Below are 27834 nucleotides of genomic sequence, written 5' to 3'. Positions count from 1 at the left end.
AGCACGGCGAAGAACGCGCGTTTGTTCTCCGCCGTGGGGTCACTCCCCGTGAAAGCGCGCGTACCTCGCGCCCTTTCACTCGCACATAGAGCGTTCGGCGCGCGGCAACGATTCATCTCATTGACGTCATACGGAACCTCAATGCGACGGCGACGACAACGGCGACGCCGACGGCAGAAATCTGCTTGGAGTGTCCATGTAATTGCTATCGCAATAAAAAATTACAACCATCTTCCCGTAGGGGAACCCTAAGTAGTATGCGAAGCAGCCATGAGGTCGACGCAAGGTAGTTTTATTGTGGATAAACTTGGACATCCAGCAGCACCAGCAACGAGCAGAAATGTTGTCGACGCCGTCGGCGTTTTGGCCGCGTTCGCACTGAACCCGCGCGGCGTTTGGTGACTGTTGCCGTTGCCTCTGGGGCGCCTACCGTCGCTGCTGTAACCTAAGCTGCTTCGCATTATCGCGCGCGGAGCCGCGGGTGTTGCCGTTCGTTGCGCAATCCGGAGAGGAGAGGAGCGTCGGAGAGGAGAGGGGGAATGCCGAGAGGAGATGAGACAAGGAGAGGGGAGGAGGGGGAGAAGGATGCGCATGAATGCCGAGAGGAGAGATGAGTCGAGGAGAGGAGGGGAGGAGGCAGCGCATGCGCAGTAGGAGTGTGGTGTAAGTTGTTCGTGTGAAAGGGAAAGGTTGACGCTATCTTTTGCAGCCCCTCAGGGAGCACAGCTCAGCGCCAACAGGGAGGGGAAGTGGGAGAGAAAGGGGATGGGGTGAAGTCGTCACCATGGCTGGGGAGGCAAACCGGCAGGCTGTGGCGGCACGTATTAGGCCGAGATGGTAGGCCTTAGAGTGCAGCTTAGATCGCAGGGGTGTTGTTTCGGACCTGGCAGTGTGGGGCGGGTTGGGAGGCCGCGAGGCTATCCGTCTGTTGTAGAAATCTGGTCTTAGAGGCGCGCGGACAGCCCTGACGAGGCAAGGTTCTCCACGACGCCTCGAAGTGCAGAAAGGTAATGTCGGCCGGGGAGCGTATTTCCAATTGCTAGTAGGTACAGCGTTTGACCGCTGGCGCAACGCTGCGCCGCTCGCGCGTACCATGTTTCTAGCCGCCGCCGTTGGAACGGAGGAGGCGTTAACGGCGGCGGCGTTGACGGAGAAAACGCTGGGCTGGTGGTGACTAGCCTGCTGTTGGGATCGGTGGTATTATAAACGCATCACTGTTTTGATAATCCAAATATAATCTCACTATCAGGGAGGGAGCAGTCTACCTGACTCGAGCAGTATTTTTTTATTTGGGGTGTTGCTACGCTGCGCTCCGCAACACCCCAACGACCGCCACTTCGCGTCGGTACCCGGCACCACGGCTGGCGCCGTGGCACCGGGGTTCAAGCGACCGCGCTGGCAAACAGAGAGGAAAAAAAGAAAAGCTTGATATTAAGAAAAAACAATTCTAGCCCGGCCGGGATTCGAACCAGCGTACGCATGATCCCAAAGCGAGCGTCGTAGCCACTCAGCCACACAGCCACTTTTTTTTTCTCTTTATTGCATGGGAGCAGTATCTTCAGCAACACAAGAAACAAGGCGCTACAGGTACATATTCAAAAGTCAGGCAAGCATGTGCACGCGTCCAATAAAGGCATCCAGTCCAGCACTGTTTCTTGAGCAGCGTACACACTACGAACGTAGACGGCCGACTCCCGAAAAAACGACCGAGTGCTTCGCGGTGGTTCAGCGTGCCTGTCACACATTCTACTGCGCCAGAGTACTATGAACATGTCATATGGTGGGTCACAGGGATCTTTAAAAGGTAAGAAAACGAATTGTGTATGGTGTGATGTCTAAATCTTTTTTAAATGTTCTTTGGAGAATGTCCCAGAAGAACACGGCATCCCTACAATCAACAAAACACTGATCAATCGTTTCAGCATGTGGACACAAACGGCAGTTTGTAGACCACGGCACGAAACAGCCCCTTTTTTCTAACCAGGTTTTCACAGGAAGGTTGCCGAATGTAAGTTAAAGAAAAAAGTTTTGATCCCTGGAGGAATGATCATTCGACGGACACGCTTGAGTAAATCTAAGGAGCAACATTTCAAATAAGGCGCACGGTAATGGGGAACAGGAAACAATGTGTCTATCAGTGGAGCAGAAATTTCTTTACGGGATGCAGTGAAAATATAATCCAAGCTAAAGCGAGCCTTAAGAAAGTGAAAGCGTTCAACAACCTCTTTCAAGAAGCCCAAGGAGCAGGTGGTGCATCTGTGACAGATGACGACACAACTATTTCTGGGAGGTAATTCATTAATCGAAGTTGTAACATCTCTTTTAGAAAAGGACTGCTTACATCACGAAAGAAGAATAACCGGGAGACAAGCTGCCTAACAACAAGGTGAACTAGGCCAAGACCACCACTCTCAAGAGGAAGAAAAAGGTTATCACGCAGCATGGCCTCAACACGTGAGCTCCATATATAGGTAGCAAACACACGATGGAAAGCTTGCAACCTAAGTCGCGAGCAGTGTAATACCTGCAGGACATACATAAGTCGAGCTGCTAGAAACAGATTGCAAGCTTCAGCTCGGCTAAATATGGACAATCTGCCGCCCCTGCCAGTTGTTAACCTTACGTTGTACTTCTGCAATTTCCGCTAACCAGTGTGGATTACTGTTGCAATATTCAGACAGGGGTACCCCTAAGTACTTAAAGTCTTGCCTCCACTGAATACCTGCGAAGTGAGTTGGTATTGTACACCATAGACCGAACCAAAATCCTGAACTCTTCTCAAAGTTCACTGTTTGCACCAGAAGCTGAGCAAAACTGTTGCGTTATGGCAAGGGCAGTCTCCACACTTTTCTTGTCAGGCAGAAGAAGGCTATGTCATCTGCATAGGCAAGTACCCGGACCTCATTGTACAACAATTTGAACCCGTGAAAGGTATGATTCTTCAAAATTCGTGCACAAAGTGGTTCCAAGTACAAAGCGAATAATAGAGGAGACAAGGGGCATCCTTGCCTTACCGATGCCCTGAGGTAGATAGAGTCAGATAGACAACCATTAACAATTAGCCTTGTTGTGCCATTAGCATAACACATGGAGATGCCTTTAAAAGAAGAGATCCAATCTTTATGTGCTCTAAAACACTAAACAAGAAGCAGTGATTAACTTTATCAAATGCTTTTGCCAAATCAACCTGAACTATTGCCACCTGACCCGCACTTTCTGTCACACACTCTAGCACAGACCGTGCAACGTGGATATTTGTCTGAATTGATCTTCCTCTAATGGCCACATGTTTGATGGTCTCCCTCCAATGATCGAATTACTTCTTGAAGGCGACTAGCTAATATCTTAGCAAATATTTTATAATCCACGTTGCAAAGTGACATGGGGCGATATCCCTCTAACCTTCTGCAATTTTGTTGCATCACTGCTTTTTGGGATAAGTACTGTGTGCCCTTGATAGAGCGTGGCAGGTAGGTATCCAATCCTGTAAGCTTCTTCATACACTTTAAGCAGAAAGGGAGCCAATATAGAGCAAAAGCACTGATAAAATTGCGCACTCAAGCCATCAGGCCCAGGAGTTTTGCCTTTAGTTAGCGAAGCAATGGTTGCTTCCACTTCTTTGATAATTATGCATCTATCAACGTCATCGCACTCTTCTTGACTGAGCTGTGGCAGCAACGAAATAAAATTTTCCGTTACAGCTTCACTCTTAACAACTTTCTGAGACTGAAAGATATTCTCGTAATGATCTGTGAACGCTTTCATTATTCTATCCTGATCATTACCAATCGCTCCGGAATACTCTATCTCGAGAACATGCTTCGACAGAGCATTCTGACGCTCATCACCAAGCGAACGACTACAAGGCTGTTGCTCCAAATACCGACGAGTACGCGCGCGAACTAGTGCAGCTCTGTATCTCTCAGTGTCCATTGTCTGCATTTGTGCCTTAACGTTGTAAATGTCCTCAATGCACTTGGCAGGATGCAGGCATTCAAGTTCGTGCAGCTTATCTAGCAACTTGCACAACTCTTTATATTTTCCTTTTTTCTCAAAAGACAATATAGAAGCTTCTTCTATGGCTATCATTTTAACTTCTTGCTTGAATATCTCCCATTGCGCAAAGACAGGTAAAGAACAACGACTTGAAACGTCAATAAGAATTTCCGGGACGCGCTTGAGAAAGGCTTATGTAAGAGTAACTGATTATTAATTTTCCATAAATCCCAATTCGTCCGCGAACTTTGACACTGCTGGTTGCGAAAACAAACCGACACCAAACAATGATCACTGAAGAACACAGGGTGCACACTGTAGCCGTATAGGCTAGGGAGGATAGGTAAAGATACATAAATCCGATCTAGCCTTGCATGAGATGTACCTTGAAAATGCGTGAAGCGAAACGGGACTTTTTCATGATCCCCGACATCAACAAGCTGGTAGTCACATGTCATGGCATTCAAAACATCAACACTGGTATCATGGCGTTGCCTTGTAGAGGACCGATCCTGATCACTACACACACAGTTAAAGTCACCTAAGACAACCAATACACGGTCATTGCGTAAGTGCTGGGTCAATGAGAGAAAGTAGTCCTCCCGGTCACGTGCCTTACTTGGCGCATACACACAAAGAAACCTCCAAACATGACTATCAATACTGACATCACACCATACAAGGCGCCCTTCCCTATCAGTGCACAGTCCCAACACGTTGCATTGCCGCGTTTTCCTCACAAATGTCATACATCCTCCAGATGACACCAATCGCGTGGCTGACACATACTTCATACTCCGAAAGAAATGGAACTACAGCAGCCGCTCTGTCGTCATCGGATTCGATTTTTGTTCCTGAATTGCAATAACATCTAACGCTCGGCTACGCAACAAGTGTAATAACTGACCCTGCCGTCGCTTACTACGTAAGCCACAGACATTCAGTGTTCCAAATGTTAAGGGAAGGGCGCCCGCCATGATTCCACTACTGAGGACGCAGCGCCTACACGTAGCGCTGCTACCTTTGTTTTGCCTGTCCCACCCCTTTGAGGAGTCGCAGCCGCAGGGACTTTTTGAACTGCAGCGGCATCTGCACTCACAGGGGCTCCATGGAGGGGTTTCTTCGCCTTAGCCGCGGCGACCTTCGGCTCTTTCCCAGAGCCCTCCAAATCATCTGCCGGGGCTGGACGCTTCTTGGATGTCTTAGTCATTTCAGTATCTTCGGCAGGATGAAGCTGGTCCCGAAATGGTGGTGATTCGGCCCACGTTGCACAAGGGTCCTTTTCATGGTCGGTCACTGTACGTTCTTCAGTAACCTTCACTGTAGCAGTGTCCGCAGCTGCCGATACCTGCACTTCCTCAGCCCGATGGTCTTCAGCAGGCGCTTCGCCAGAGGCATCTACGACCTCACTTACATCCATGAGGTGGTTAACGATGGTGTCATCGTCCACCGGTTTACTGTCACGAAGCTTGTCAGCATAAGTGCCAACGCATGCCTCTGCTTTATGACCATAACGGTGGCACTTCGCGCAGCGTGGTGTTTTGCACTGTCTTCTGATATGCCCTTCTCTGTTGCATCGAAGGCACAAGGGAGGTCGTCCGGGAATCAAAATTAAGCACTGATGTCCGAAGATCGTCAGAAGATGAGGGAGGGAACTGGTAGAGAGGCCTTCTTTGAGCGTGAATTCCACATCTCGATTTGTCATCTGCCAACTCTCCATGCCCTCGCAACGCCACATTTCTCTGTTTATGGATTGCACCATGCCATATGGTTCCAATGCTTCAATAATACGCTTCAGTTCTAGGTGAGGAGGAAGCCACAGAAGCTTCATTTTGATGTTCCGGCTTTCAGGGTCGATGACAAGGCACTTCAGTCCTTTGAATAGTAGCTCACTTTATCGACGAGCTTCTGCTTGGAAAGGCTGTTGGTACAGGTGACGAGCCACAGATGGCTCATCTGATACTGGCCTGCTCCTAGAATGTCCTTGGTATCGAGCACCGAGAGCAGGGCCTCACGAAAATCCGGGGCGCGGTATGGCCGACCAGCGAGGTCCGCATGTAGGAACACCGAGTTGAGAACGGTATTTCCCGATGGCAAACGAGGAAGAACGATCTTGTAATTACCGGTAACGGTAGACGTTGCAAGGGATCCTCGCCTAGGGCCGATGCGCTGTTTCCAGCAGAGCACATTTTAAACACGGCCGTTCGAAGCGGCTTCTTCTTCTTCCTTCCTCAGCAATACAGCCACGCTTCTTGTGCATGATCAAAACATACATCAGCCCACAGCCACGCTTCCAAGGCTTGCATTCATGCGAACCATATGAATGTGTTCGAGCGCCCTCGGCGAAAGAAACCACCTAGAAACGCGGTACGCGCGAGCGGCGCAGCGTGGCGCCAGCGGTCAAACGCTGTACCTACTAGCAATTGGAGTGTTGCGGCCGGGCAAGAGATCTTCCTCTTTGCCCAGAGGGGAGGCCAGGAGTGTGGACGCACTGCGGTTGAATGCATGGAGGGAGGTAGGAAGGGAGGGAGTGACATAGCCCCAAGCATAAGATGCTTCGCATCTAAAATATTGGCTCCGCTGCATTACTGTGGTTCTTACACGGCATCTGCCTATGCAAAATCAGATCACCACATTTTATTGTGAGAGCAATTACATGGACACTCCAGGCGCATTTCTGCCATCGGCGTCGCCGTTACCGTAACCGCCGTCGTCGCCGTGAGGTTCCGTATAAAGTCCAAGGGCGCTAGAATCGTCGCCACGCGCTGTATGCTGTATGTGCGAGTGAAAGCGGGCCAGTATGAGCCGGTGATGGCGGCTGAATCTCGCGCACGCCAGAGAAAAGCGGGAAGGACGCGCTCTGTCTTCTGTCGCGCGCGATTCCCCGGGGGTAATGTAGGGAGGGGGGGGGGGCGCTCTATACCGGGCCACTGTATCTTGAAAGCCATCTGCGACGAGCACACAGTGCGCCGTGCACTGTGTTTTCGCGGCTCACTGCGTTGATGCGAGACGCAGCACTATAGGTCAAATCGCTCGCTGCTGCAGCCGCGCTTCCTTACTCCACCGTTTTGACAGCGAGCTTCCGCGGTCATCAAGTGAGTTGTGTTCATGTATGCTTCTGTGCGGGTGACACCAGGCTTGTCATTTCTTATTATGCCTATGCTTAATGGTCTATAGGGCCGATAAAACTACCATCCTTACTCGATCTAGCTGTCCACAAATTTCCTATCGCAATTGATGCTTCGCCTCTCGGGCGAAACTGCGATTTTTTCGTTACTTAAGAAAGACCAGCATGTGCTCAGCTATCTTTCCGCACGTGACGACAAGCAATGCAAAAAGTGTTCGTCAAAAAATTCTTCGCATGAAAGACAGAGACAATGCAGTCTAAAGCGTTTAGCGCGCTGCCTACATTTTCTACACATTAGATATTTATAAAAGTAATGTAGGCAATTCTACTGTGGATAGTATTTATGCCTGTTGTTAAGATATTCATTCCCCTTGGCAAGATGTGATAATCAAGTCGGAGCCACGAGGCAAGTCAGCCATGAGTCAATATGACAGAATCCGTTTTAACAAGTTCTCATTTTACAATTTTACATTACAGTTAGGTCCAAAATTACCTTTCTCGACTTTCAGAGTAGTTGGAGAACTTTCTAAATGAAACATATTTCACTATGAAGATCGTGAACAAAAGCCCACTTAAGAAATGTAAACCGCATATGCATATTGCAAGGGTGTTTTTTTTGTTCATCCTGTCTGTACAGCATAGAATACTTTCTCCTTGAACAAAGTACGTTCTTTGTTTCCCTCGATGGCTCTCATCTTTCAGACACAGAGTCACGTCACGCAGGCAGACAAAGGGTTACGGAGACGCAATATCTAGCGTCGTCACGAATTTACGGGGCAACGCTATACCATCCTTGATATTTTGGGAAGACGTCGCCGCGGCATTATGCCGAGTTTTGTGCCATTGTATCGGAGCTGCGACTCACTGGTCGCAATTTCTGCACGTCAATTAAGCCATTGATATCCTGCGAGTTATTCAGGGTGAGATCGCTTATAAATTTCATTAATCTGTGATAAAGCAACTCGGTTTGGAAACATCTTACAAAATATTTAAAATAGCAGTACTTTCATATGGCCGGTGTGATGAACTCAATATGGTCAAACGTATCATGAAATTTAATGCGTTTGAACTTGTAACTACGTTTTTCCAGGTGGAATGCTATACACATAACAAACATTTTCTATCCCCCTCCTGTCTCTCTATCTCCCTCCATTGAAAATTAACCCAATTATTAACGTAAATTGGTGTTGTGATCGACATGACATCTCCGCGAATTAAAATCACATTAAACTAATGACAGCGAACTCGGCGAGTGGTCAGTGCGAGCGGAAGCTGCATGTTGTCGAAGGAATCGTTTGCTGAACTATATTTCTCTTGTGCGCCCTGCATCACAAAAGCTTCAAGGCACTGCTGCCAGATTTGATTGACATTGCCCGCAAAGAAAGTGTATTGTCTGTTTAGAAACATCTGCTTGTAGCGCAAAATAAGCATTCGATACCATAGAAAAGGCTGTATGTTGATTTTTTCATTTATTTCCTTGCAGACTTTCAGCGTGTTCATGTGATCGTGTAAACACACTGAGCGAAATTCTGCGGAATGTGGCAAATCTGGCTCACTTACTGTTTACTTTTCACTCAAGGTACGTCCGTTTTTTCTTGTTATGTTGCAAGCTTTCCCGCAGTGACGGTAATTTTTAGCAGCCCAATTCTAAAGAAATATCATGTTCGTCTTTCATTGAAACAGCTGCAGTTAAAGGTGAAGCTCCAGTTGACTCTCATGAAAAACACGGCTCGCATATATTTGATAAGCAATGCATATTTTCAAGCCTTCACCCCACATACTGGCCCCAAAAGAATGTTATTGAAAATTATAGGTTCGTTATTTGCTTTCAGTATACTTTACAAATTAACCATGATAGTTGACATATGAGTAAATCTAGATCATGATAATACAAGAACACTTCCAGTCGGCTAGAAAGCATAGCGTACGGCAGAGCAAGATAAAACAGCAATTTTCAAATTGATGCAGATTTTTATGTTCAAACTCATAATTGTAAAAAAACGCAATGATTTTGTTCCTTGCACCTTTTTGCCTTCTATGACAGCAAAAGTGATGGTACCGCAATTAGCATAAGTACCACATTATATTTACTTTTTAAAAGTTCGAGATGTCTCATTTTGCGCCATACCGAGACAAAATAAGACAGGCAGAGTGTGCAAAATGAGACAGCCCCCAAAATACCGAATCATTTCTTGCGAATGAGGCCCTTGTCACGCAGGCTTCCTGTGTGCATTTAGTACCACGTGGGTGCTGAATTCATACAGAGCCTCCACAACTTACACGCGAACCACTGTAGTGGTCGTTGGTGCGGGTCGGGTCGCGGGCAGATCAATGTTTCTTCACATGCTCGTGCACTTAATGAGTGCGTTTGCTTTCGCTTCATTAAGCTTTCTTTGATTTGTAAAAAGAAAAGCAAAGTACCTTTTTAGAGAGATGATGTGAGAATTGTACTCCCTCCTGCAGTCTTTCTTTTCAGCTTTATTATTTTTGGCATTAGAGAATTTTCATGGCTGCACTTACCACTTTCAGTATACGCTCAACGCGTTTTCCCGAACGCCCCTGCGGCACACAAAGAAATATCGCCATATAAACAGAGCTGGTTCCCTGATGGGCGGCTTCATCTGCTCGTCGCATGCCATTTTCGGCGAAGACAGCACCGAATGGCTTTCTCTAGTACGTCCGTATGGTCATAGACAAGGAGACGAAAATGGTTTCGAGCAGCCAGAAGCAATGCGATCCACAAAATGATATTTGGTATCAAGATGTTCCCCGTGGCGCGCTTTGACACTGTCCAACAGTATTACACAAATAATTTAGCACACTAAATATTAGGACATGCCGAGAAAAAATTTCGGGAACCTGTAGTTAGTAAAAAAATACATACAATAATGGCATCTTTCTTTAATTGAGAACGCTACTGGGACTGTGGCGTGCTCACGCTGAAATTTAAGTGAGCTCGTTTGTGGCCCATGTTGGGGGCATCTACGACTCACAGTCACTCACTCCACATTTTCCCCTGTAATCATCACCACCCAATCACGACTATTCTCTTGTCGAGAAAAGAAGGTAGTAGCGACACATCTAGGCCGAATATCGCGATACCTCGAAGGCGACGTTAGCCGATAAGGAGCGGTAAGTTGAAAGTTAGGCGTTTTCCAGACGTCTCATTTTGCCCCGCCCTATACTACCGACGTGATGTGCGCGTTGACTATATATGATGATTATAGAAACATGATACTAATCAAGGCGGATCGTTGAAATACTGCAAAAACTGTGCACGCTCTTAAAACGTTAAAAACAGCCCTCATGAAAACATATTTAAAACGCCTAAAGATACCCCTATATTTGTATGCAGGAAAAGCATCCTTTACAAATGTCTTGGCGTGGGTGCGCGACATGAAAATAAGGCTAACCCACGGCTCGCAAAGTGCTACTTAGTGTTTGTCATATAGCTTTTGAGATATCTGAAAGGACTATTTAGCTGATAGGAAACTGCAATTTCTCTTGTTGAACAATCTATGCTGCAAAAAATATCCCCCCCCCCCAGAGGCAATCGCTGCAATGATTTAAGGGGAGGTACTACTAAAAAACAAGTTTTTTTCAAAAATTATTCATTCTTTTTTTTCACTTGTTTTGTGAAGCTTCGTATCTCTGCTGTTATGCAAATAAAAATCAAAGCCGAGACTCAGCTGGAAATGGGTTAAAATAACGTTTAAAGAGCACAAGGTGGCTGTTACAAGCCCGAAGTTTCGCATTCTTCTACCGTCTAGCGGCTACAACGCGCAGCCACTCGTAACTGCCGATCTCACGAGGAGCTCGGCCAAGCCTCATTCTCGCACTAACCATAATTGCCTGGGTAGCTGCGGCCCAAGAAATAATTAAAAAAAGCATGCGTTTGCCGCGTTCTTTGAGCACTGCGACTTTAAATTTTTAGGTGTAAAGTACGTTTCTCTCAAAATTCAATTTCTGGCAAATGTTTGAGATTGCCCATCTTGTTTTTGGTACATTTGGTGCTCGGATCTGCATGAAGTTTTTTCCATGTTTTCTCTAAGGTGTGAGCAGTGGCGTTAACTCCTTTAAACCTCAACATTTTAAAATGATATATATATATATATATATATATATATATTAGAAAATTTCAATGTAAACGCTTACTTGAGTCTGGGTATGGTGGACTTCCCAAGTTAATTAAATAAAATTGTTTGCATATAAATGAAACGTCGAACACAAGTAATTCTATGCTCACGAGTTGGCGTGTACGACCTACATCTGGTGAAATATCTGAATAAAAATGAGATACAAGAATTAACTGATTGACTAAACTTATAAACGTCAAACTCAATAACTGCTATAATTATTGCATTTATGTAACCAATAATGATCACGCGCTGAAAGCTTTCTCATGAAACCAAGGCATGCTATCTTTCCACTTGGTCGGTCGGCGTCGTAGGTGGCTTGTACTGCAATAGTCTCTACGCGTCCTCTGCAAGGCCGTCTGCTTCCTTCACCGACACAGGTTTGGCGAATTGTTTGCCCGCCCTGAAGCCTTACTCATCTGACAGAAGATGTGGCCGGTATTCTTCGAATCCCAGACCGACTCTCCAGGAAGGCTCTAATGTGCAGCGAACGCATATATCCGATCCTTGAGGTTACCGTAGGGGTTCGTGGACGAAGCTGGGTTTCTCTTTCAGGACTCGCGTTGCGCCAATGGAAACGAAGATCGATGGTAAAATTCTCCCCCGATGTAGAGAGAGATTAGATTCGAAAGACAGCGCGGTTAACAGGAGGCTAAATGTGTAGTATGCACCACAAAGTGAATGTCCTACAAACCAAAGCCATGACCGTTTCGCAGTCAAGCGCAACGGGCAAAATCTCCCTAACCCTCTGGTCGCCGGAACGTTCGCGATGAGTTGCATCTTCGCTCATTTAAAAAAAAAACCCTTTACACAACTCCGACGCTTTCAAGCCACTGTACTACCTAGGCAGGTTTTCAGGTTGTCTATAGCGACGGCTGGAGTGGTGTGGTACGACGGCTATACCACACCTAAGGTCACCACACACAGTTTTTTGCCAACCAGCGACGTGTCATCAAGCATCAACGTTTGTCGTATGTACGCCGGTACTTGGTCTAGCTGAATATCGCAGCTGTCGGTGTGCTCCAAGAGGTGGTTCCGGAGGTGTGCAGTTACGTTCACTTCTTCCAATAGAGCTAGCTAATACCGGACGGTCCCCCACTTACAATCATCGACAGCCTTTTGTTCCCTATTGTTTGCCAAGATGTAGCTCCCATCTGCCCGGCGTGCTCCTGAGACGTTGACCTAATTGCGAAAGGCGTTGTCCCCCAAGCACCTACAGAGCAAGTGCCGTCACACAATATGAGTGCGATCACGTTTGGCAACAAATTGCGAAGACTGGGCAACGGTAGTAATGTGGCACAGCCGTTGAAGTGCAGCGTCAGCAGTTGAACTGTAGGTGATTGGTGTAGGCTTTTCAAACAACGCCCAGGCGTGCCATGATTCGTGGTGTCACAAGGACTTCGTAATCTTAATGCTCACTAGTGAGTGGAGGAGCTTCATGTTCGTAAGTCGAGCAGCCCATTTTGGGCTACTCCACTAATTAGAGCTCGAAACGCCTTGAACATTGTTATAAAGTGAATCAATATTTGCACTGCTAGTTGCAAACTAAAATTATTGTAATACGTTGGTCAATCATATCAGGGTGCTTTTATATGCTATGGCAGTTTTGGATTGTGAGAGATTAATCTTAAAGCACGAATCACTGTAAATACTTAATGGTATCATATTCATCATGTTAATGATGGCGTGTTTTACTTTAAAATTTCCGCTGCTTACCCGGATTAAAACGAACAATTCTTGTGTTTTTTTATGCAGTGCTCTTGGCTAGTACTGAAGAATTTCTTGACAGCCAGGTGCTTGATGGCGTAAGTCTTTACGTTTCAATGATGACACTCAGTTTTATTGACTGCTTATAGTCCTGGAGAGCGCCAAATATACAAAAACAACTTGTAGCAAGCAACTATACTAAAATATATCGTGGAGGGCAACATCTTAATAGAAGTCTTTAATTTTTCTCAGCCTATCTGATGCACATGTCTCCGTTCACATTTTACAACATTTCTGCCTAAAATCGACGTTTGTAATTGGTACTCTAATGACTTTATTAAAGGGAAAAAATAACGCTTCAAGAATCTCTACAATGATATAAAGGAAGCCGGCGAACTGGTCCACTGTTTTCTTTCCTTCTATCTTTAGTGCATACGTTTGTACTCCTCTTTGTTGGCAAGTCAGCAATCGTTAAACTCCTTTGGTAGCCTGCTTTTCGTTTTTCTCTCGGTGTATTGTATGTACATTTTCAAAACCAAATAATTGTTTTAAATACATAATTGGTATAGCTGATAGTATATATGTGAGGGACCTCATTTTCTAAAGAATATATGCACTGTTCGCTTCAATTTCATGAGTGCTTGTATACTCTGCCTTACGGTGGTATGAGCCATTTCCTTTTACAGTAAAGCTCTCCAAGGCTAGGATCCCGGGATTTATTCTTAGCGTTATGTCAACCAAGAACATTGGTGGGTCAATCCCGGCTGCAGTGCAGGGTAGAGCAATGGCTCGTAACCCCGTAAGGCAGAGGCTACAAGCAGTGGCTCATCAATGGCTCGTACCCCGTATGCTAGCAAAAATACCCACTTATCTATTAGCCTCTCTATGTCATACAACCAAAGTGCACCAATTGATCCCAGACGATCGTAGCAAAGTCATTGAGGATATGCTTTCTGTTATCGTTCCTCTGAATGAACAAGAAAACTTCGGATCTACACGCATATATAGGGGGCATGGGCCATTGATGAGTCTAGTAGCCTCAGCCTTACGGAGGTATGAGCTATTTGCTCTGCCCTGCAGTGCTGCCTGAATTGACACACCATTGTATTCTGTCTTCGTTACGCCACGAAGAAATCGCGAGATCCTCTCCAAAGACAGCTTCGCTGTAGTAAGAATGTTGTACCCAATAACAGCCGACTTACGTATACTAATCTCATATACTGCATCTGAGGTACCACTATTTCACCACCAGGCCACGCCACTTACTGGTTTTTGAGGATGTAGTCGTTGCAACTACATCTACAAAGACTACAACCTGAGTAACTGAAGCAGACTAGGTGACTGTTTGTCACCGCCCCGTTTTAAAAGGGAAGAAAATAAATCATCATCATCATCATGAGACTTTCTTTCCCAATGTAAAATTATAATTCCTACATAAATCACGAACAGCTAGCTGCAATTTATCAGTATAATCATGGCCATTTCTTTTCCATCAACAGTCTCACAACACATTATGGCTAGTTTTCTGGCCCTTTAGGAAAATACGAGCACGAGAGATGACATATTTGCAATGATAATCGATATACTGCTGCGCCACTGACAATTTGTTTTCTAATCGGGCATTCAATATTGTATTGCATCTATAATGTCTGTATCACAAGGCTACATGCAATTCAATACAGAAATGTACGAGCGTAAATGTTTTTACGATTATCACAACTAGTCCGCTATTTTCGCATGATATTCATAGTGTTTCGATTGCTCAATACTGGCGCTAGTATGTGGCATGGCGTCTACAAGTAGATATATTGGCTTGAGTAATGCGACTGGAAAGAGGATATGTTCAGTAATTTCCGCACTCATTTTATTGTGCGTTCAAAGTAAGCAAGGCAAGGCTAGGTGCATGAAGGCTCATAACTGACTGAAGATGTATAGGTCTGCTTATAGTTCAAATTGACTCAAGGAGCGACCAGCGTAGTGTGTAAAGGAGAAGCTCTGTCCACGCATTCTCACTGCTTGCCAAATGAAGTTAAATAATATATGAATACACATAAAACGTTCACTCTCGTTTCACTAATTTGCAGGAAGGACAGCTTGGCAGTTCTGTTAAAACTTTGGTTAAGCGGTCACCCGCTGCTGGCACGAACAAACGCGTCCGGCGAGGAATACTCGAAGCAGCTATGAAGGCCAAAGATTTGACAACCGCAGCTATCCGCGGAGTAATGGCGATGAAGAATAAAATACGTGAGTTGAAAGGAGACGAAGAAGACGACGAGCCATTCCGTCCCATCGACGTTGATGCGATACTTAGGAGAGAAGGCAGCACCTACGAAGACGGATCAACAGAAGAGAACGGAGACACTGTACCCGCTCCAATAGGGTATCAAGCGGGATTGTATCCACCAAACTATCCTTACGTCGACGCACATGGGAACGGCATTCCAAGGCAAGAATTTCGCAAGGGATGGTAAGCGTGGTTGGAACGTCTCAGTGTCTGGAGGGACAAAAAGCGTGAACAATTTGCGTTGAGCTATTGTGTCAATTTTCTGGTCTATCCCATAAGCTACATCTTTTATTATAATTAGGCACTGACATACTAAAGGATAGTCTGTAAGTGAAAGCAACGTTGCAGTCAACAAACAGCGAGAAGCATTCGCATACTTATTAGCCACTTCGTTTTATACAATCTAACTACAAGAATTGCTGCTAGATGATCATAACAGTCACTGCGTATATGTTTCCTGTTATCGTTTCTCTGAATGAACGAGATAACTACGGATCTAAAGGCGTATATACTTGAGAGATCTGTAGAACCGACACCTGGAGCGCCCACCTGTTCACGCGCCAGTAAATAAATTGAGATCTTTTTTTTTGATTCTGCACACTCCTACAAAACGAAACTACGCTTGTCGTAATAGCTGGTTACGATGTAGAATTACGATGATTGACATGCACGTGACTACGATGGGGTAGCTTAGATAGCTTATGCTTATTTAGACTGTTACATTTCCGACTAGAGTTGTAGAGATTGCTGTTGTGCCGTGGAGTTGTTTACCTTTGCAGTTTTTGTTATTACCGTGTGTTAAAATAATTTCGCAGACTTACCAAAACTTCCTCAATAAATAGATTCCCCTGTGTGAGTGTTGTCTTTGCTCTCTTATCTATATAAAATTTGTCGTGTCATCAAAACGAAAACTTCCTGAATAAAGAGATTTGCGTATCTGAGTGTAGCCTTTTGGCTTTTACCTATATAACTTTTTTCGTCCCCTCATACTATTTCATAGAATCTTATACACACTAGCCTAGCTGTCCAACTTTTCATAAAACGCACTGCTTCCACGCGTGTTTCTGAATATTTAGCTGCATCCTCGCCATTACCTCTGTGTACACAATTTTAAATACGATTCAAAAATTAGGAATACATCTAATCGTACACAGTCAAAAATTTGAAAGCTTTCCGCAGAAAAGTGTCATTTTAGAGCTGCTTTATTCTCTAACCGGCGACGTCTGCAATAGCTTAGTTATTGCACGCCCCCAGTTTGACGTTAGATGTAGCTGTAAGGTAGCGAATGAGTCTGTATATAAATGCCGTAATTCCACGCACATTCAATTTTATTATTTTATAGTATATTTTATCCCTTTTTATACCGATAACACATATGCCTCACGCGATAATTTGGCTTGTTTGCCTATCATTTGTGCCTTAGGAAAAGGAAACCTTTAGCCGACTTCATAGATACCTCGGGCGCTGGGGGCGCCACCAGCTCTCAATTGCTCCCAAACGAGCTATGTTGCGGAAATTGTGGTGGAGAGCATGCAGCAAATTACCCCGATTGTCCAGTACGTCAAGAAACTGACGAAGCTGCAAGAAGCCGCAAGCAACGCTACTTAAACACTATGAAAGATGAGGAACAGCACGAGCCCGCCAAGCAATCCGGGAACCCAAAGAACAAGCACCGCAGGCGCAGTAGGAGCCCCAATAGAACCAACTGGATTAAGCTCCCAGCAAGAAACCGCTTTGAAAGACTTAGTAGCCCAGAAAAGCAACGTGGTCGAAGAGCCAACAACAGCAGAGACAACAACCAGAGCAAGAGCACCGTAGCTAACAAGGAAGCTGGAAGAGAGGCCCCACGACTTCACCAGAAACCAAGACGAAATGATAAAAAGGCGAAAAGGACCCCTTCAGGAACACTGACAGACAAAAGAAGTTCCCGAGAAGAGCAACGTACGTGGGTGAGTGGTTCGCACCTTTCACCAGCTGCCAAGTCTTCGCCCTCACATCACACCGCTAATCCACACCCTTCCTACAGTCAGGCATTGGAAGCAGCTCAAACATAGCAATCTAAAAGGAACATAATTAGACATCTACCAACAAGTATTAAAGAGAAAGAGTGGGACCCAGGTACACAACATAACAATGAAACGGAAACGACAGAGGTCCTAAGCAGACTAGTTCAAATCGTTGTTGTAGTTACTAAAATGCAGAACACATTTTGAACCGGCAAGCAGAAATGCAGAAAAGGGATGCTATCATAGAAAGATTAGCAGAGCAAAATGCATTAAAACAGAAAGACAAGAACAAACAGAAAGGACGATTAACCGTATCGAGACAATTCTCAACATGACGAGAAAGCGCACTCAAAACCTCTTGCATTACTCACAAGATGAAACACCTAACAAGGTAGTAATTCCGGACTCGGAGAACAAAAATATCCCCAGGGAACATGACACCCAACATGAATAGCGGTATCGAAAATAAAAGAAACTCTCCAACTGAAAATAAAGTAATAATCTGGCAATGGAACTGCAGAGATTTCAGAAAGAAAAGACGCTGCTGTTGCAGCTAATTGGAAAGGGACCTAGACCACCTGATATAATCATGGTGCAGCAATCAAACGGGATAGCAACCATACCAGGATACCAACTATTTCAGCAACCCAGTATTAAAAGGAAATGCAGGAAGGAGACAAATAACATTTACGCACCAGGCCTGACTGTAACTTACGTTAAGAATGAATTAGCGGCGGTACAGCTCAACACGGCAGGGGGCAATACAGAGGAGCAAGAGTACGTAACGATAAAGTGCAGAATCCCGAAGAGCACACAGGAAACAATTTTCATAAATGCTTACTGGCTTCCTAACAAGCCAAATAATAACATTCAGTGGCTCGACAAACACTCAACGGGCCTAAAAAATACTCCTTTCTCTTAGCAGGGGACTTCAACAGTCCAAGTAAAGCTTGGGGATATGACTGGACGGCACCTAATGGGAGAAAGTTAGAAAGCGTTATTAATAACGTACAGTTTAATCTGTTAAATGATATCGCGATTGCTACTAGAACCGGCAACAGCGTCGAGAAAGACACGAACCTGGAGTCAGCATGGTTCAGAGGACCCATGAATGCTGTATGGGAGAATGTATAATGATCGCCATGGGTAGCAATCATTATATCCTTACAACGCAGCTTATAGTGAAAAACGACGAGCCGAAAACAGAATTTTAGTAAAACAAAGACTAATATATGGGACGATATGCGAGCTCAACTATTACAGAGAGACCCACGAGACGACTTAGACACTTGGGTAGAAGATATCAAATATGTGTACAAAAAGACCACTAAGGAAATAGGAAGAGATGAAGATTACCCCTATGTTGACTCCCATCTCTTAAATCTCTGGGACAAGCGCCACGGGTTATTCAACAAATACACAAAGAATAAATTAAACAAAGCATTACGCAAGACAATTCAAAGAATCACAATAGAAGCACAAGATTATGCCCAGGAATTAGCCAACGAGAACTGGCTTGAAACCTGTGATCAGCTTAAGGGGACAAAGGTTACCCCGAAGGTTTGGCAAATATTGAGGACCCTTCTAGGCCAGGCAAAACCAAGGCAAGGGATAATGAAACTACAAATGTTGGAAAATAAAAATGCAGAGGAGCTCGCTGTAGAATTTTTGCATACCCTTTTTCCAATCAAAAGCGAAGATCATACCTTACCAGATTACGACGAGTACGCTAACGACAATGCCCAAGGCATCAACTCGCCTTTTTTCCTTCGTGAGTTTCATGCCGCCATGCAGAGCTTAAAACGGAACACACCCCTGGAGCAGATGGAATCACGTACGCAATGTTGAGAAACTTGCCAGATAATTATCAAGAGGCTCTGCTGGAATATATAAACAAAACATGGGAACAAGGAGTAATTCCAAAACAATGGAAGGTAGCAGTAGTAATGCCAATTCCTAAGACAGGAAAACCATCCGACAAAATATCCAATTTTAGGCCCACATCATTACCCTCCTGTATGGGAAAATTAATGGAGGAGACGGTTTTAGAACGTCTTAAGTGGCACCTGGAAGGCCTCCAACTTTTACCCGAGACAATGATAGGCTTCAGGAAACATATTAGCACTCAGGACGCTATGCTGAGGATCAAAAACCAGGTGTTCGACTTACCAAGTACAGCTCAGCTAAGAACAATCGTGGGGGTCGATATGCAACAAGCTTTTGATAGTGTAACCCACCGCGCAATTCTAGAAAGCCTCATGGCGACTAAACCTGCACCTAGAGTATACAACTATGTGAAGGACTTCCTAAGTGAAATGACGGTTAAAGTGAAACTTGATTAATATGTGCCACGTGGCCATCCAATCACGCGCGGAACACCTCAAGGTTCTATTCTCTCGCCGACTTTATTTAATATTGCGATGATGAAGCTACCCGCATTACTGGACCAAATACCAAACCTAGAACATAATCTGTACGCCGATGATATAACTATTTGGTGCCATCGAGGATCACCAGGATAGCAAGAACACATTATTCAACGTGGACTAGATACCATACGTGACTACGCCGAAACACTAGGGCAAGAATGTTCTCTTCAGAAATCATAATGTATTGTCATTAGTGAAGAAGTTAGCAAGCGAGCCGAAGAACATAAAAATTTAATCAAACTTCGAATGAAAGACGCAGTCTTACTCCGCCAGAATACCATCAGAATCCTCGTTTTTTTTTCTACAGGACAACATGGGTGCAGAAGCTGACCGTTCAACTGGAACAGATCCTTGCAATGATGCGTAGAATAACTCGACAAAAGAGAGGAATGAAAGAACATGAACTTCGTAAGGTTATAGAAGTCTTTATCTTTTCTAGGATAATATACTATCTACCATACGATAAGATAACCATCACTCAGCGCCAAAAGATAGGCATTATAATTAGAAAGTGTGCTAGACTTGCCCTTTGAGTTCCTAAGTTCGCACCTAACCATGAAATTGAATCAACCGGCCTCTTTAACTCATTAGAAGACAGAATAGACAAGCACATTCAAGCACAAATACACAGACTTATATCATCTCATCAGGGTCGACGAATACTGAAGAGATTGGGATACGAAACCGCTAACTTGCCCCCGATTCTCCCGAAACTGCCACCATGGGATGATCTGCCAAGGATAACAGTAGATCCCATTCCAAAAAATATGCACCCGCAAAAGAATCGAAATAGGTGCTCAAAAAGAACAGGTATAATGCAGAGGACAGAGGATAAAAGCACGTACTACACAGATGCCAGTCATAATGCCGAAATCAGCAAAGCAGCGGTCGTGGGCCATGACTCGACGCTTGTGAAAAATTACTTGGGAGTCCCAACGCCTCACGACGCGAAATTGCTGGCAGTAATGCTTGCCATAACGGAAATGACACATATATCTGACACGATCACAACCCGAACAGACAGTCAAAGCGCTTGCAGAGACATTCAAAATGATGACCTTCCTTACCACATACGCACAAAGCTCCACATGTACATGCATGCTCACCCCCTTCTACGCGTACGTATACAATGGGTTCCAGGTCATCAAGGATTGCTAGGAAATGTAAGACCACACCAGCTCACCTGCGCAGAAAATCCGGGACCTCCTATCCTTTGGCCTGTCGAAGATACTTACAACACCAGAAAAGTGCGGAAGATGCAGCGGAAAGAAAGGGTACATATTTTGAAGTGTCGCAGGGAAGCATCAACAATTCTCAACACACCATCCTACATGGATTTGAGAGAGGACGCTTCAATCATACGAAAAGCACAAACACATACATTATTCACACCACACTATACGCATTATATTAACAGGGACCCAGGCTCCCCCATTTGTAAGCAGTGCGGGGCCTATCCATCAAATAAACACATCTTGTGGGAGTGCCCAGCAAATTCCGTGTTCAAAAACACCATACTTTCCAAATTACCACACAACCAGCGTCCTGGCAGCTGGGAGGAGTCGACCACTCCCCCAGGAAGGTTTGAAAAACTATGGTGGTCGCTTCTGGTGCAGCACGTCAAGAACGTGCTGGGCCAGGAGGCATGAGCCTACTAGGAGGCCCGGACTTGGGCTTTAGTTTCTGATAATAATAATTTGGCGCTAATAAATGTTATTTCTCTCTCTCTCTCTCTCGGGCGCTCAAAATATTCACTGCGACAGCAGAACGCTGTCACTGTGGGCACCGTCATCTTCTAAACCACATGAATGCGAGGTGCGCAATGTCATATCCGCCTACTAAGAATTGCTTCTTGCGACTTCAAAAGCACATATAAACGCAGATACTACCCGTTGCAGAACTTGTGTGGTGCGCAAAATCTAGCAAGTGTTACCAAGCTAGAAACATGCATGGTAGTGCAGTCGGTTAGCGGGCGCGACAATCACGTCTTTGTTGCAGCAGGACATGAGCAATATCCCGCAGGCAGAGGCATTTTATTTGAAGCGCTTATTTGGATACCAAGGGCACGGGTTACTGAAGCTCGCATCTGACACATAATATGTTTGGGAACTTATATGTCGTACTATTTCTTTAAACGCATTGGTATCAGGTGGCCCATTAGAGTTACAGAATAGATACCAAGAGAAGGGGAGTGCACTCGAGGACAGCAGAAAACTAGGTGGGGTGAGGAAGTTGGAATCAGCGCAAATTGCGCAATTTGAAATCAGCTAGCGCAAGACAGAAGTAATTGGAGATCCCAGGGACAGGCCTTCGTCCTTCAGTGGACATAAATATAGACTGATGATGATAATGAATGGTATCAGGTGCTCTTGCGTTAGCATGGCCTGTGTACCTTTAAGCTACCTATTAGATGACTAACACAGGTAATGTGCTGTGATTTGTTGTCCGATTACCATACAATACGCTTACTAGCAATACCTCTTTTAGGGGCGAAGATCCTTAGGGCCGAGCCCTGTCCCCCGTCGTGCCGTCGCGCCGTTGTAGCCACCCTAGTACTCGCCGCTCCGGCTAGAGGCGCAGCTGTGCACTGTTTCTCTTTCTCTCTCGTCCGTAGCTAGGGGCGCTGCGGTGCACAATGGCATTCGTCCTCGACGCGCGCTCTTTTTCTCTCTCGTCCGTAGCTCTGGTTTACCCGAATGATCCCCGGGTGCTTCGCCCACTCATCATCATTCACGTCGTGGAGATGCGTTGATTTGTTTTACAGCGAAGTTGTTGTAGTGAACGCCTTCCGCGGGCCGCTATAACTGGCGCGCGCTTAAATGGATAGTTGATCGCGCCACTCTGTGACACCATGTTATGCACCTGTCAGGCACGTCTGTTGGGCACGCGCCTCCTCCTTTCTCGTGAGAAAAAAAATGTTTAGTCTTTATTTGGAACTCATCGCTCACGGTCTCATTGCTCGTCTCCCGCGCTAGAAACCAACAGTGGTGAGTGAGTGAAATAACTTTATTTTGATCCAGAGAAGGCACAGGGGAGACCTCACGCCATGTTGTGCCACCAACAGTGGTGGCCCAACATGAACACGCACAGCGACACCCACGCTCCCTACGTGTCTGCAGTCGAATTGAAGCCGCCCCCTTTTGGCGCACAGACCCTGAGCTCTGGTTCATTCAAGTCGAGGCCCAATTCGCCGCCCGGCGCATCACAGCCGACCTGACGCGCTACCATCACATCGTGAGTAGCTTGCCGCCAGCTACAGCCGGCGAGCTCCGCGATTCGCTTCTCGCCCCACCTGCGGAGAACACCTACCAAACTATGAAGGAGACACTCATTCCATGCCTCCCTCCATCCGAACCCGAACGGCTACGGCAGCTCCTGGACGACACGGACCTTGGCGACCACACACCATCTCAACTACTGCGCCACATGCGGCGTCTTGCGGGAATCGTTACAGGTCTCGACAGCTCGCTGCGGCGCGAGATGTTTCTTCAGCGTCTCCCCGAAAGCATGCACGTGGCGCTTGCTACGGTGGCTGAAAAGGACATCGGCAAGTTGGCCACCATCGCTGACACCATCAAGATATCGGCAAACCCCTCCGTCTCCATCGCGAACGTGCAAGTGGAGAGTGCTTCCAACCTCTCTCCTAACGAATTCCTGGAGCTTCGCGAAGAGATCGCGCGCCTCACCGACACAGTGGCAGCTTTGCAGCACGCAGATCGCGGCCTCTGAAGCAGCGCATTGCACCGCTGCAGCAGCCGTGACGGCGCTGGTACTGGTCCCACAGGAAACATGGCGATGCTGCACTCAAATGCGTTGGGCCTTGTGAATAGCCGGGAAACGTCAGATGCGAGCATTGAGGGTGACCAATGCTGCAATATCGACGAAAAGTCGCCCCTCTGTGTTCTTCATCACCGAACGTAGTTGTGGCGTCCGTTTCCTTGTAGACACAGGCGCAGAGGTGAGCGTTATCCCTACGTCTCCAGCTGATCGTAAGCGCCCGAGCTCATCTCCATTACAAGCGGTCAGCACAACGATGGCTACTTACGGACATTACTCACTCTCTCCCAACCTCGACCTAAAAACATGTCGTTGGATTTTTATACTTGCCGATGTAAAATTTACAATCTTCGTGGCCGATTTCCTCCGTTCCTTTGATCCTTTGCTAGACGTGCGCAACCGACGCCTATAGGTTCCTGTGTGGCAAACAGTTCAAGGCAAGCACTCAAGACAACCTCCATTAAGCTCTACCTTGGTCAGACCAGCCGGACCATCTCGCTTTGTGGCAATACTGAACGAGTTTCAAGAACTTATGCGCCAAGCAATGGCGGACACTGCGGCTCAGCACTGACGTGCTCCATCATATCACAACGAATGGTCCTCCTGTCCATGCCAGACCGCGTCGCATGTCCCCTGAGAAGCTCCGTTTAGCTCGCCAAACGTTCAATGATATGCTCGAGCTTGGTATCACCCGGCCCTTGTCAAGCCCTTCGGCGTCTCCACTTCAGATGGTACCAAAACCGGCATCAGATGACTGGTGACCATGTGGAGATTACCGTGCACTCAATCGAGCTACTGTACCGGACCGCTACCCTGTGCCACACATTCATGATATTACAATGAACTTGTACGGTGCTATAATATTTTCCAAGGTGGACCTCATGAAGGCATACCATCAGATACCAGTGGCACCAGAGCGCGTCCCGAAGACGGCGATAGCAACACATTTCAGCTTATTTGAATTTCTTTGGACTTCGCTATATAAGTCGATTCAATACATGGTATCTGTGGGTTGTGTTAGCTAATGCGGCAATAGAGCAGTAGTCTCCTGCAATAGCCATGGAAATAAAAATCCGGGAAAGATAGCAAAGAAACTTTTGAAGCAACAACGATCGCCACCACTCATTCACACATGGCCGAAAGGCGAGACGGTGGTGTATTTTAAACTCATGGGTCTGCATTGCCAAAAAATCTCTTACGCTAGAATTTTTCCTAACTTCGATTTCCAGCCAATCCTGGTGTTGCACATAATATTAGCCAAGGCCGCCATCCAGTGACACAGATCTCTCACAGACGAAAATATTAGTTATTTCGGCCCCAGGGGCTCTATAACGTAAAGCTATTCAAGTCTCTTTCTATTCCATTTCTGCCATTAGCCCTCCATGTATGGTGAAAATCTAGAGGCGTCGCGAAATTCGTCTGTCTCTCACGCGACGCCACGTAAACATTGAAAACTCCCCATCTGATATGGAGTGTCCAAAAAAGTTATTTACGATTCTGCTCCTTTTGGGCAATTAGAACTTCCCTATTGAGATTTTTTTGAAGGAGGGGGGGCTCCGTCCTGTTTTGACTGCGCCCACAACGCCTGTCTGCACGATGCACCGAGAACTCATCACGTCAAATTACGTGTATACATAGAGATACTGTTATTATTCCGAATACACCTGGGGCCGCATTCACAAATCTTTACTTTCGTAAGTACTATCGGCCATTGGCCAACTGCCTCCGCTAATAATATTGACACGTATACATGTTTATCTTTCACCGGTGGCCGCTTTCCACCGGCTAACAAGTGTTAAACGTTATCGCTCGGCGCAGGACGCGCCTGCATCGGAAGCTTCTCGAACGTTATCGATGCTTCTATCCTTCGTCTGTGGTCACCGACGCTCATGTAATCTGATTGTATGAGCGACGGGAATTGTCTAGAACTTTCTAGAAGACACGCGGGCATCAGGGATTAATCTGGAACCTTCGATGACTGAGGTATAAAAGCCGACGCGTTTCGCCGCTGATCAGATTTCGACGATCGCCGACTGTGTTCGCCGCTATTATTGTGCTTCGAGTGTAGCTTGCTTTTGTGGGCACAGATTCGCCCAATAAAGAATCAGTTTCGTCATACTCACTACTATGTGACAATATGTCCAGAATCAGGATTGACTGAAATTTTCTCTTACGAACAATTTTAGCGTAAGAATGTTTTGTGAATTCGGGCCTCTGGGCCCGAATTCACACAACATTTTCAGAACAGTCACAAACAGAACAATCACAAACATTCACAAAAAGTCGCAGTGGTTGCGTCATCTCCCCTGCGGTGTCGTTGAAGCGCAAAAATTGTCATTTCTGCCGCAGTTCTCACCAGCTGCCAATATATAAGGCGAACATGTGGGTTGAGCGGCTCTTTCAGAAGCGCGAGCTATTAAAAGAGCCTGTCATGTTTCGTGTAGGTGATGGGGACGTAGTACGCCGAAGTGCCCTAGGTACGTGTTTTTGAGGCCATCTTAAGTGGAAACAAAAAGACCGTGGAGATTTAAAAAAATGGGAAGACAGGAAGTAGAATTGAAAATCTGTACTATGCCACAAATGATAGTGCACTACTATTTGAGGCTCGAGCTTGCTGCCTACGGCAAAAATATACCGGAGCAAATACCCGCAACAAGATGAGGCACCGCTCATCAGCATCATCATCAGCCTATATTTGTGTCCACTGCAGGACGAGGGTCTCTCCCTGCGATCTCCCTGCGATCTTGCGCTAGCTGATTCCTACTTGTGTATGCTGCAGCACAATGCAGAGACCACACCGCACATCCTAATGGAATGCGAAGGGATTCAACCACTCAGACCCGTGGGCTACATACACATTCCGGAAGCGCTTGTACTTAAAGTGGATAGAAGCATCAACCGGTCAGCTGTCAAGATAAGGAAGGTACCTTTAGATTATTGCCTGAAAAAAAAAAGCGGGAAGAGATTGATCCAACCGGATTCGTTGCAGGAATAGGCAGCGGCACAAGGTAGATAGAGAAGCTTTCAGAAAGATAAAAAATTTAGATGTACTAGAATGAAAAGCATGTATAGCAAACCTGATTAAGTCGAGGAAACTAGGTGACTATTTGTCACCTGATGGACCCCGAGTGGGTTTAGCCTGGTGTCGTTGAGTTCACTCGCGCCCATTGTGGACCAAATAAAGTTCTTTCACTCACTCACCGCCCCGTTTCAAAAGCGATGACAATAAATTATCATCACCGTAACTGTTCACGTCTGGCGGCGGTAGGTCAAGCCGAGAGAAAGCTTCCGCAGGAATCTGTGGCTTGAAGTCCGAGTACTGGACTTCAAGATGACACGCGATTGACATGCAACTGTACGTCTACGTGTTTGAACCACACGATGGGGCTGTCCGGACGGTAGGGCCACTTCTGAAGATGCCAAGAATTTTTTACCTTCGGAGGACGTTCCTCTTCTTTTGGCTGGTTCATGACTGTAGGCGGGACTCGGTGGCACATTTTGCTAGCCAGTTTTCGGTGATAAGTTGGCTTCAGCGTGCAAGGTCACCAGTTATGAGACGGCTGAGAGGAGACGAGTGGCCATGTTTATTGAGGCAGACGGCATGGCCAAGTATATGAGCGCGTTGATCAGGGCTCAGAAATCGCTATGATGGTGATTGCCAAGCCAGCCGTTGAGCGCCTGCGCTTCCGCGTGCCGAGAGTACTTCGACCTGGTCGCAACTATTAACGTAGGCATTACAGTTTAATTTGCATACTGCTGAACAGCACAAAGGAACCATCGCCGTCGGAGTAGACTTCTGTACAATTTAGGTGGAAATAATATTGACTGGAACAAACGGCGGGTTGTATCACAGAACAATCGCTTAACAAACGGTGCGTTGTATCACAGCACAATCGCTTAATTCGTCTTCTTCTTTCGCCAGTTCTGATTATGAGGCACGCCGTAGTGGATGGCTCCGGAATAATTTTGACCACCTGGGGTTCTTTATCGTGCACTACAACGCAAGTACACGGGCGTTTTTGCATTTCGCCTCCATTGAAATCCGGCCGCCGCGGCCGCGATTCGCTCCCGCGCTCTCGTGCTCGGCAGCCAACGCCTCAGCTGACTGAGCGACTCCGCTTAATTCGTGCGGCTACTGAAAAAATTTTTCATCTGTCCACGAATGCAAGCGGGAGCATTTACAGCGGTAGGGAAATATTGCATTCATTGTGCGCCTTGTGTCATGCACCATATTTTCACTCTGCTGGTATTTGTTTACACAGTGAAAGTATCAAATGATTGGAACTACTATTACAGCAGGGGAAGATGGACGCGCTTTCTTTCCCTGAGAGATCTAAGGAAAGTTTCCTAAAGGGTCCATGAAAACTCTTTT

At 46.0% G+C, this 27834-nt stretch overlaps 2 protein-coding genes across 2 annotated transcripts in view; one reads left to right on the top strand and one right to left on the bottom strand.

The window, feature by feature from the left end:
- The window catches only part of LOC125939922 (uncharacterized), a 351427-nt gene that overhangs the window by 305745 nt on the left and 17848 nt on the right, over positions 1–27834 (bottom strand). The window lies entirely within an intron of this gene.
- LOC119450436 (uncharacterized) lies at positions 7922–16198 on the top strand. Its single transcript, XM_049655467.1, has 4 exons — positions 7922–8043; positions 8607–8702; positions 13015–13064; positions 15051–16198. Exons 2-4 carry the CDS (start codon positions 8660–8662, stop codon positions 15435–15437), a joined length of 480 nt encoding a protein of 159 aa, XP_049511424.1. The 5' UTR covers positions 7922–8043; positions 8607–8659; the 3' UTR covers positions 15438–16198.

Source organism: Dermacentor silvarum, chromosome 1, assembly GCF_013339745.2.
Source record: "Dermacentor silvarum isolate Dsil-2018 chromosome 1, BIME_Dsil_1.4, whole genome shotgun sequence".
In the NCBI taxonomy this organism is placed as follows: domain Eukaryota; kingdom Metazoa; phylum Arthropoda; class Arachnida; order Ixodida; family Ixodidae; genus Dermacentor; species Dermacentor silvarum.
This window is presented reverse-complemented; position numbering and strand designations above follow the sequence as displayed.

Coding starts and splice junctions, on each gene's coding strand:
- LOC119450436 (XM_049655467.1), top strand. CDS start 8,660: ATGTGGCAAATCTGGCTCACTTACTGTTTACTTTTCACTCAAG. Junction 8,703..13,014: donor CTGTTTACTTTTCACTCAAG/GTACGTCCGTTT, acceptor TTTTTTATGCAG/TGCTCTTGGCTAGTACTGAA. Junction 13,065..15,050: donor ACAGCCAGGTGCTTGATGGC/GTAAGTCTTTAC, acceptor ACTAATTTGCAG/GAAGGACAGCTTGGCAGTTC.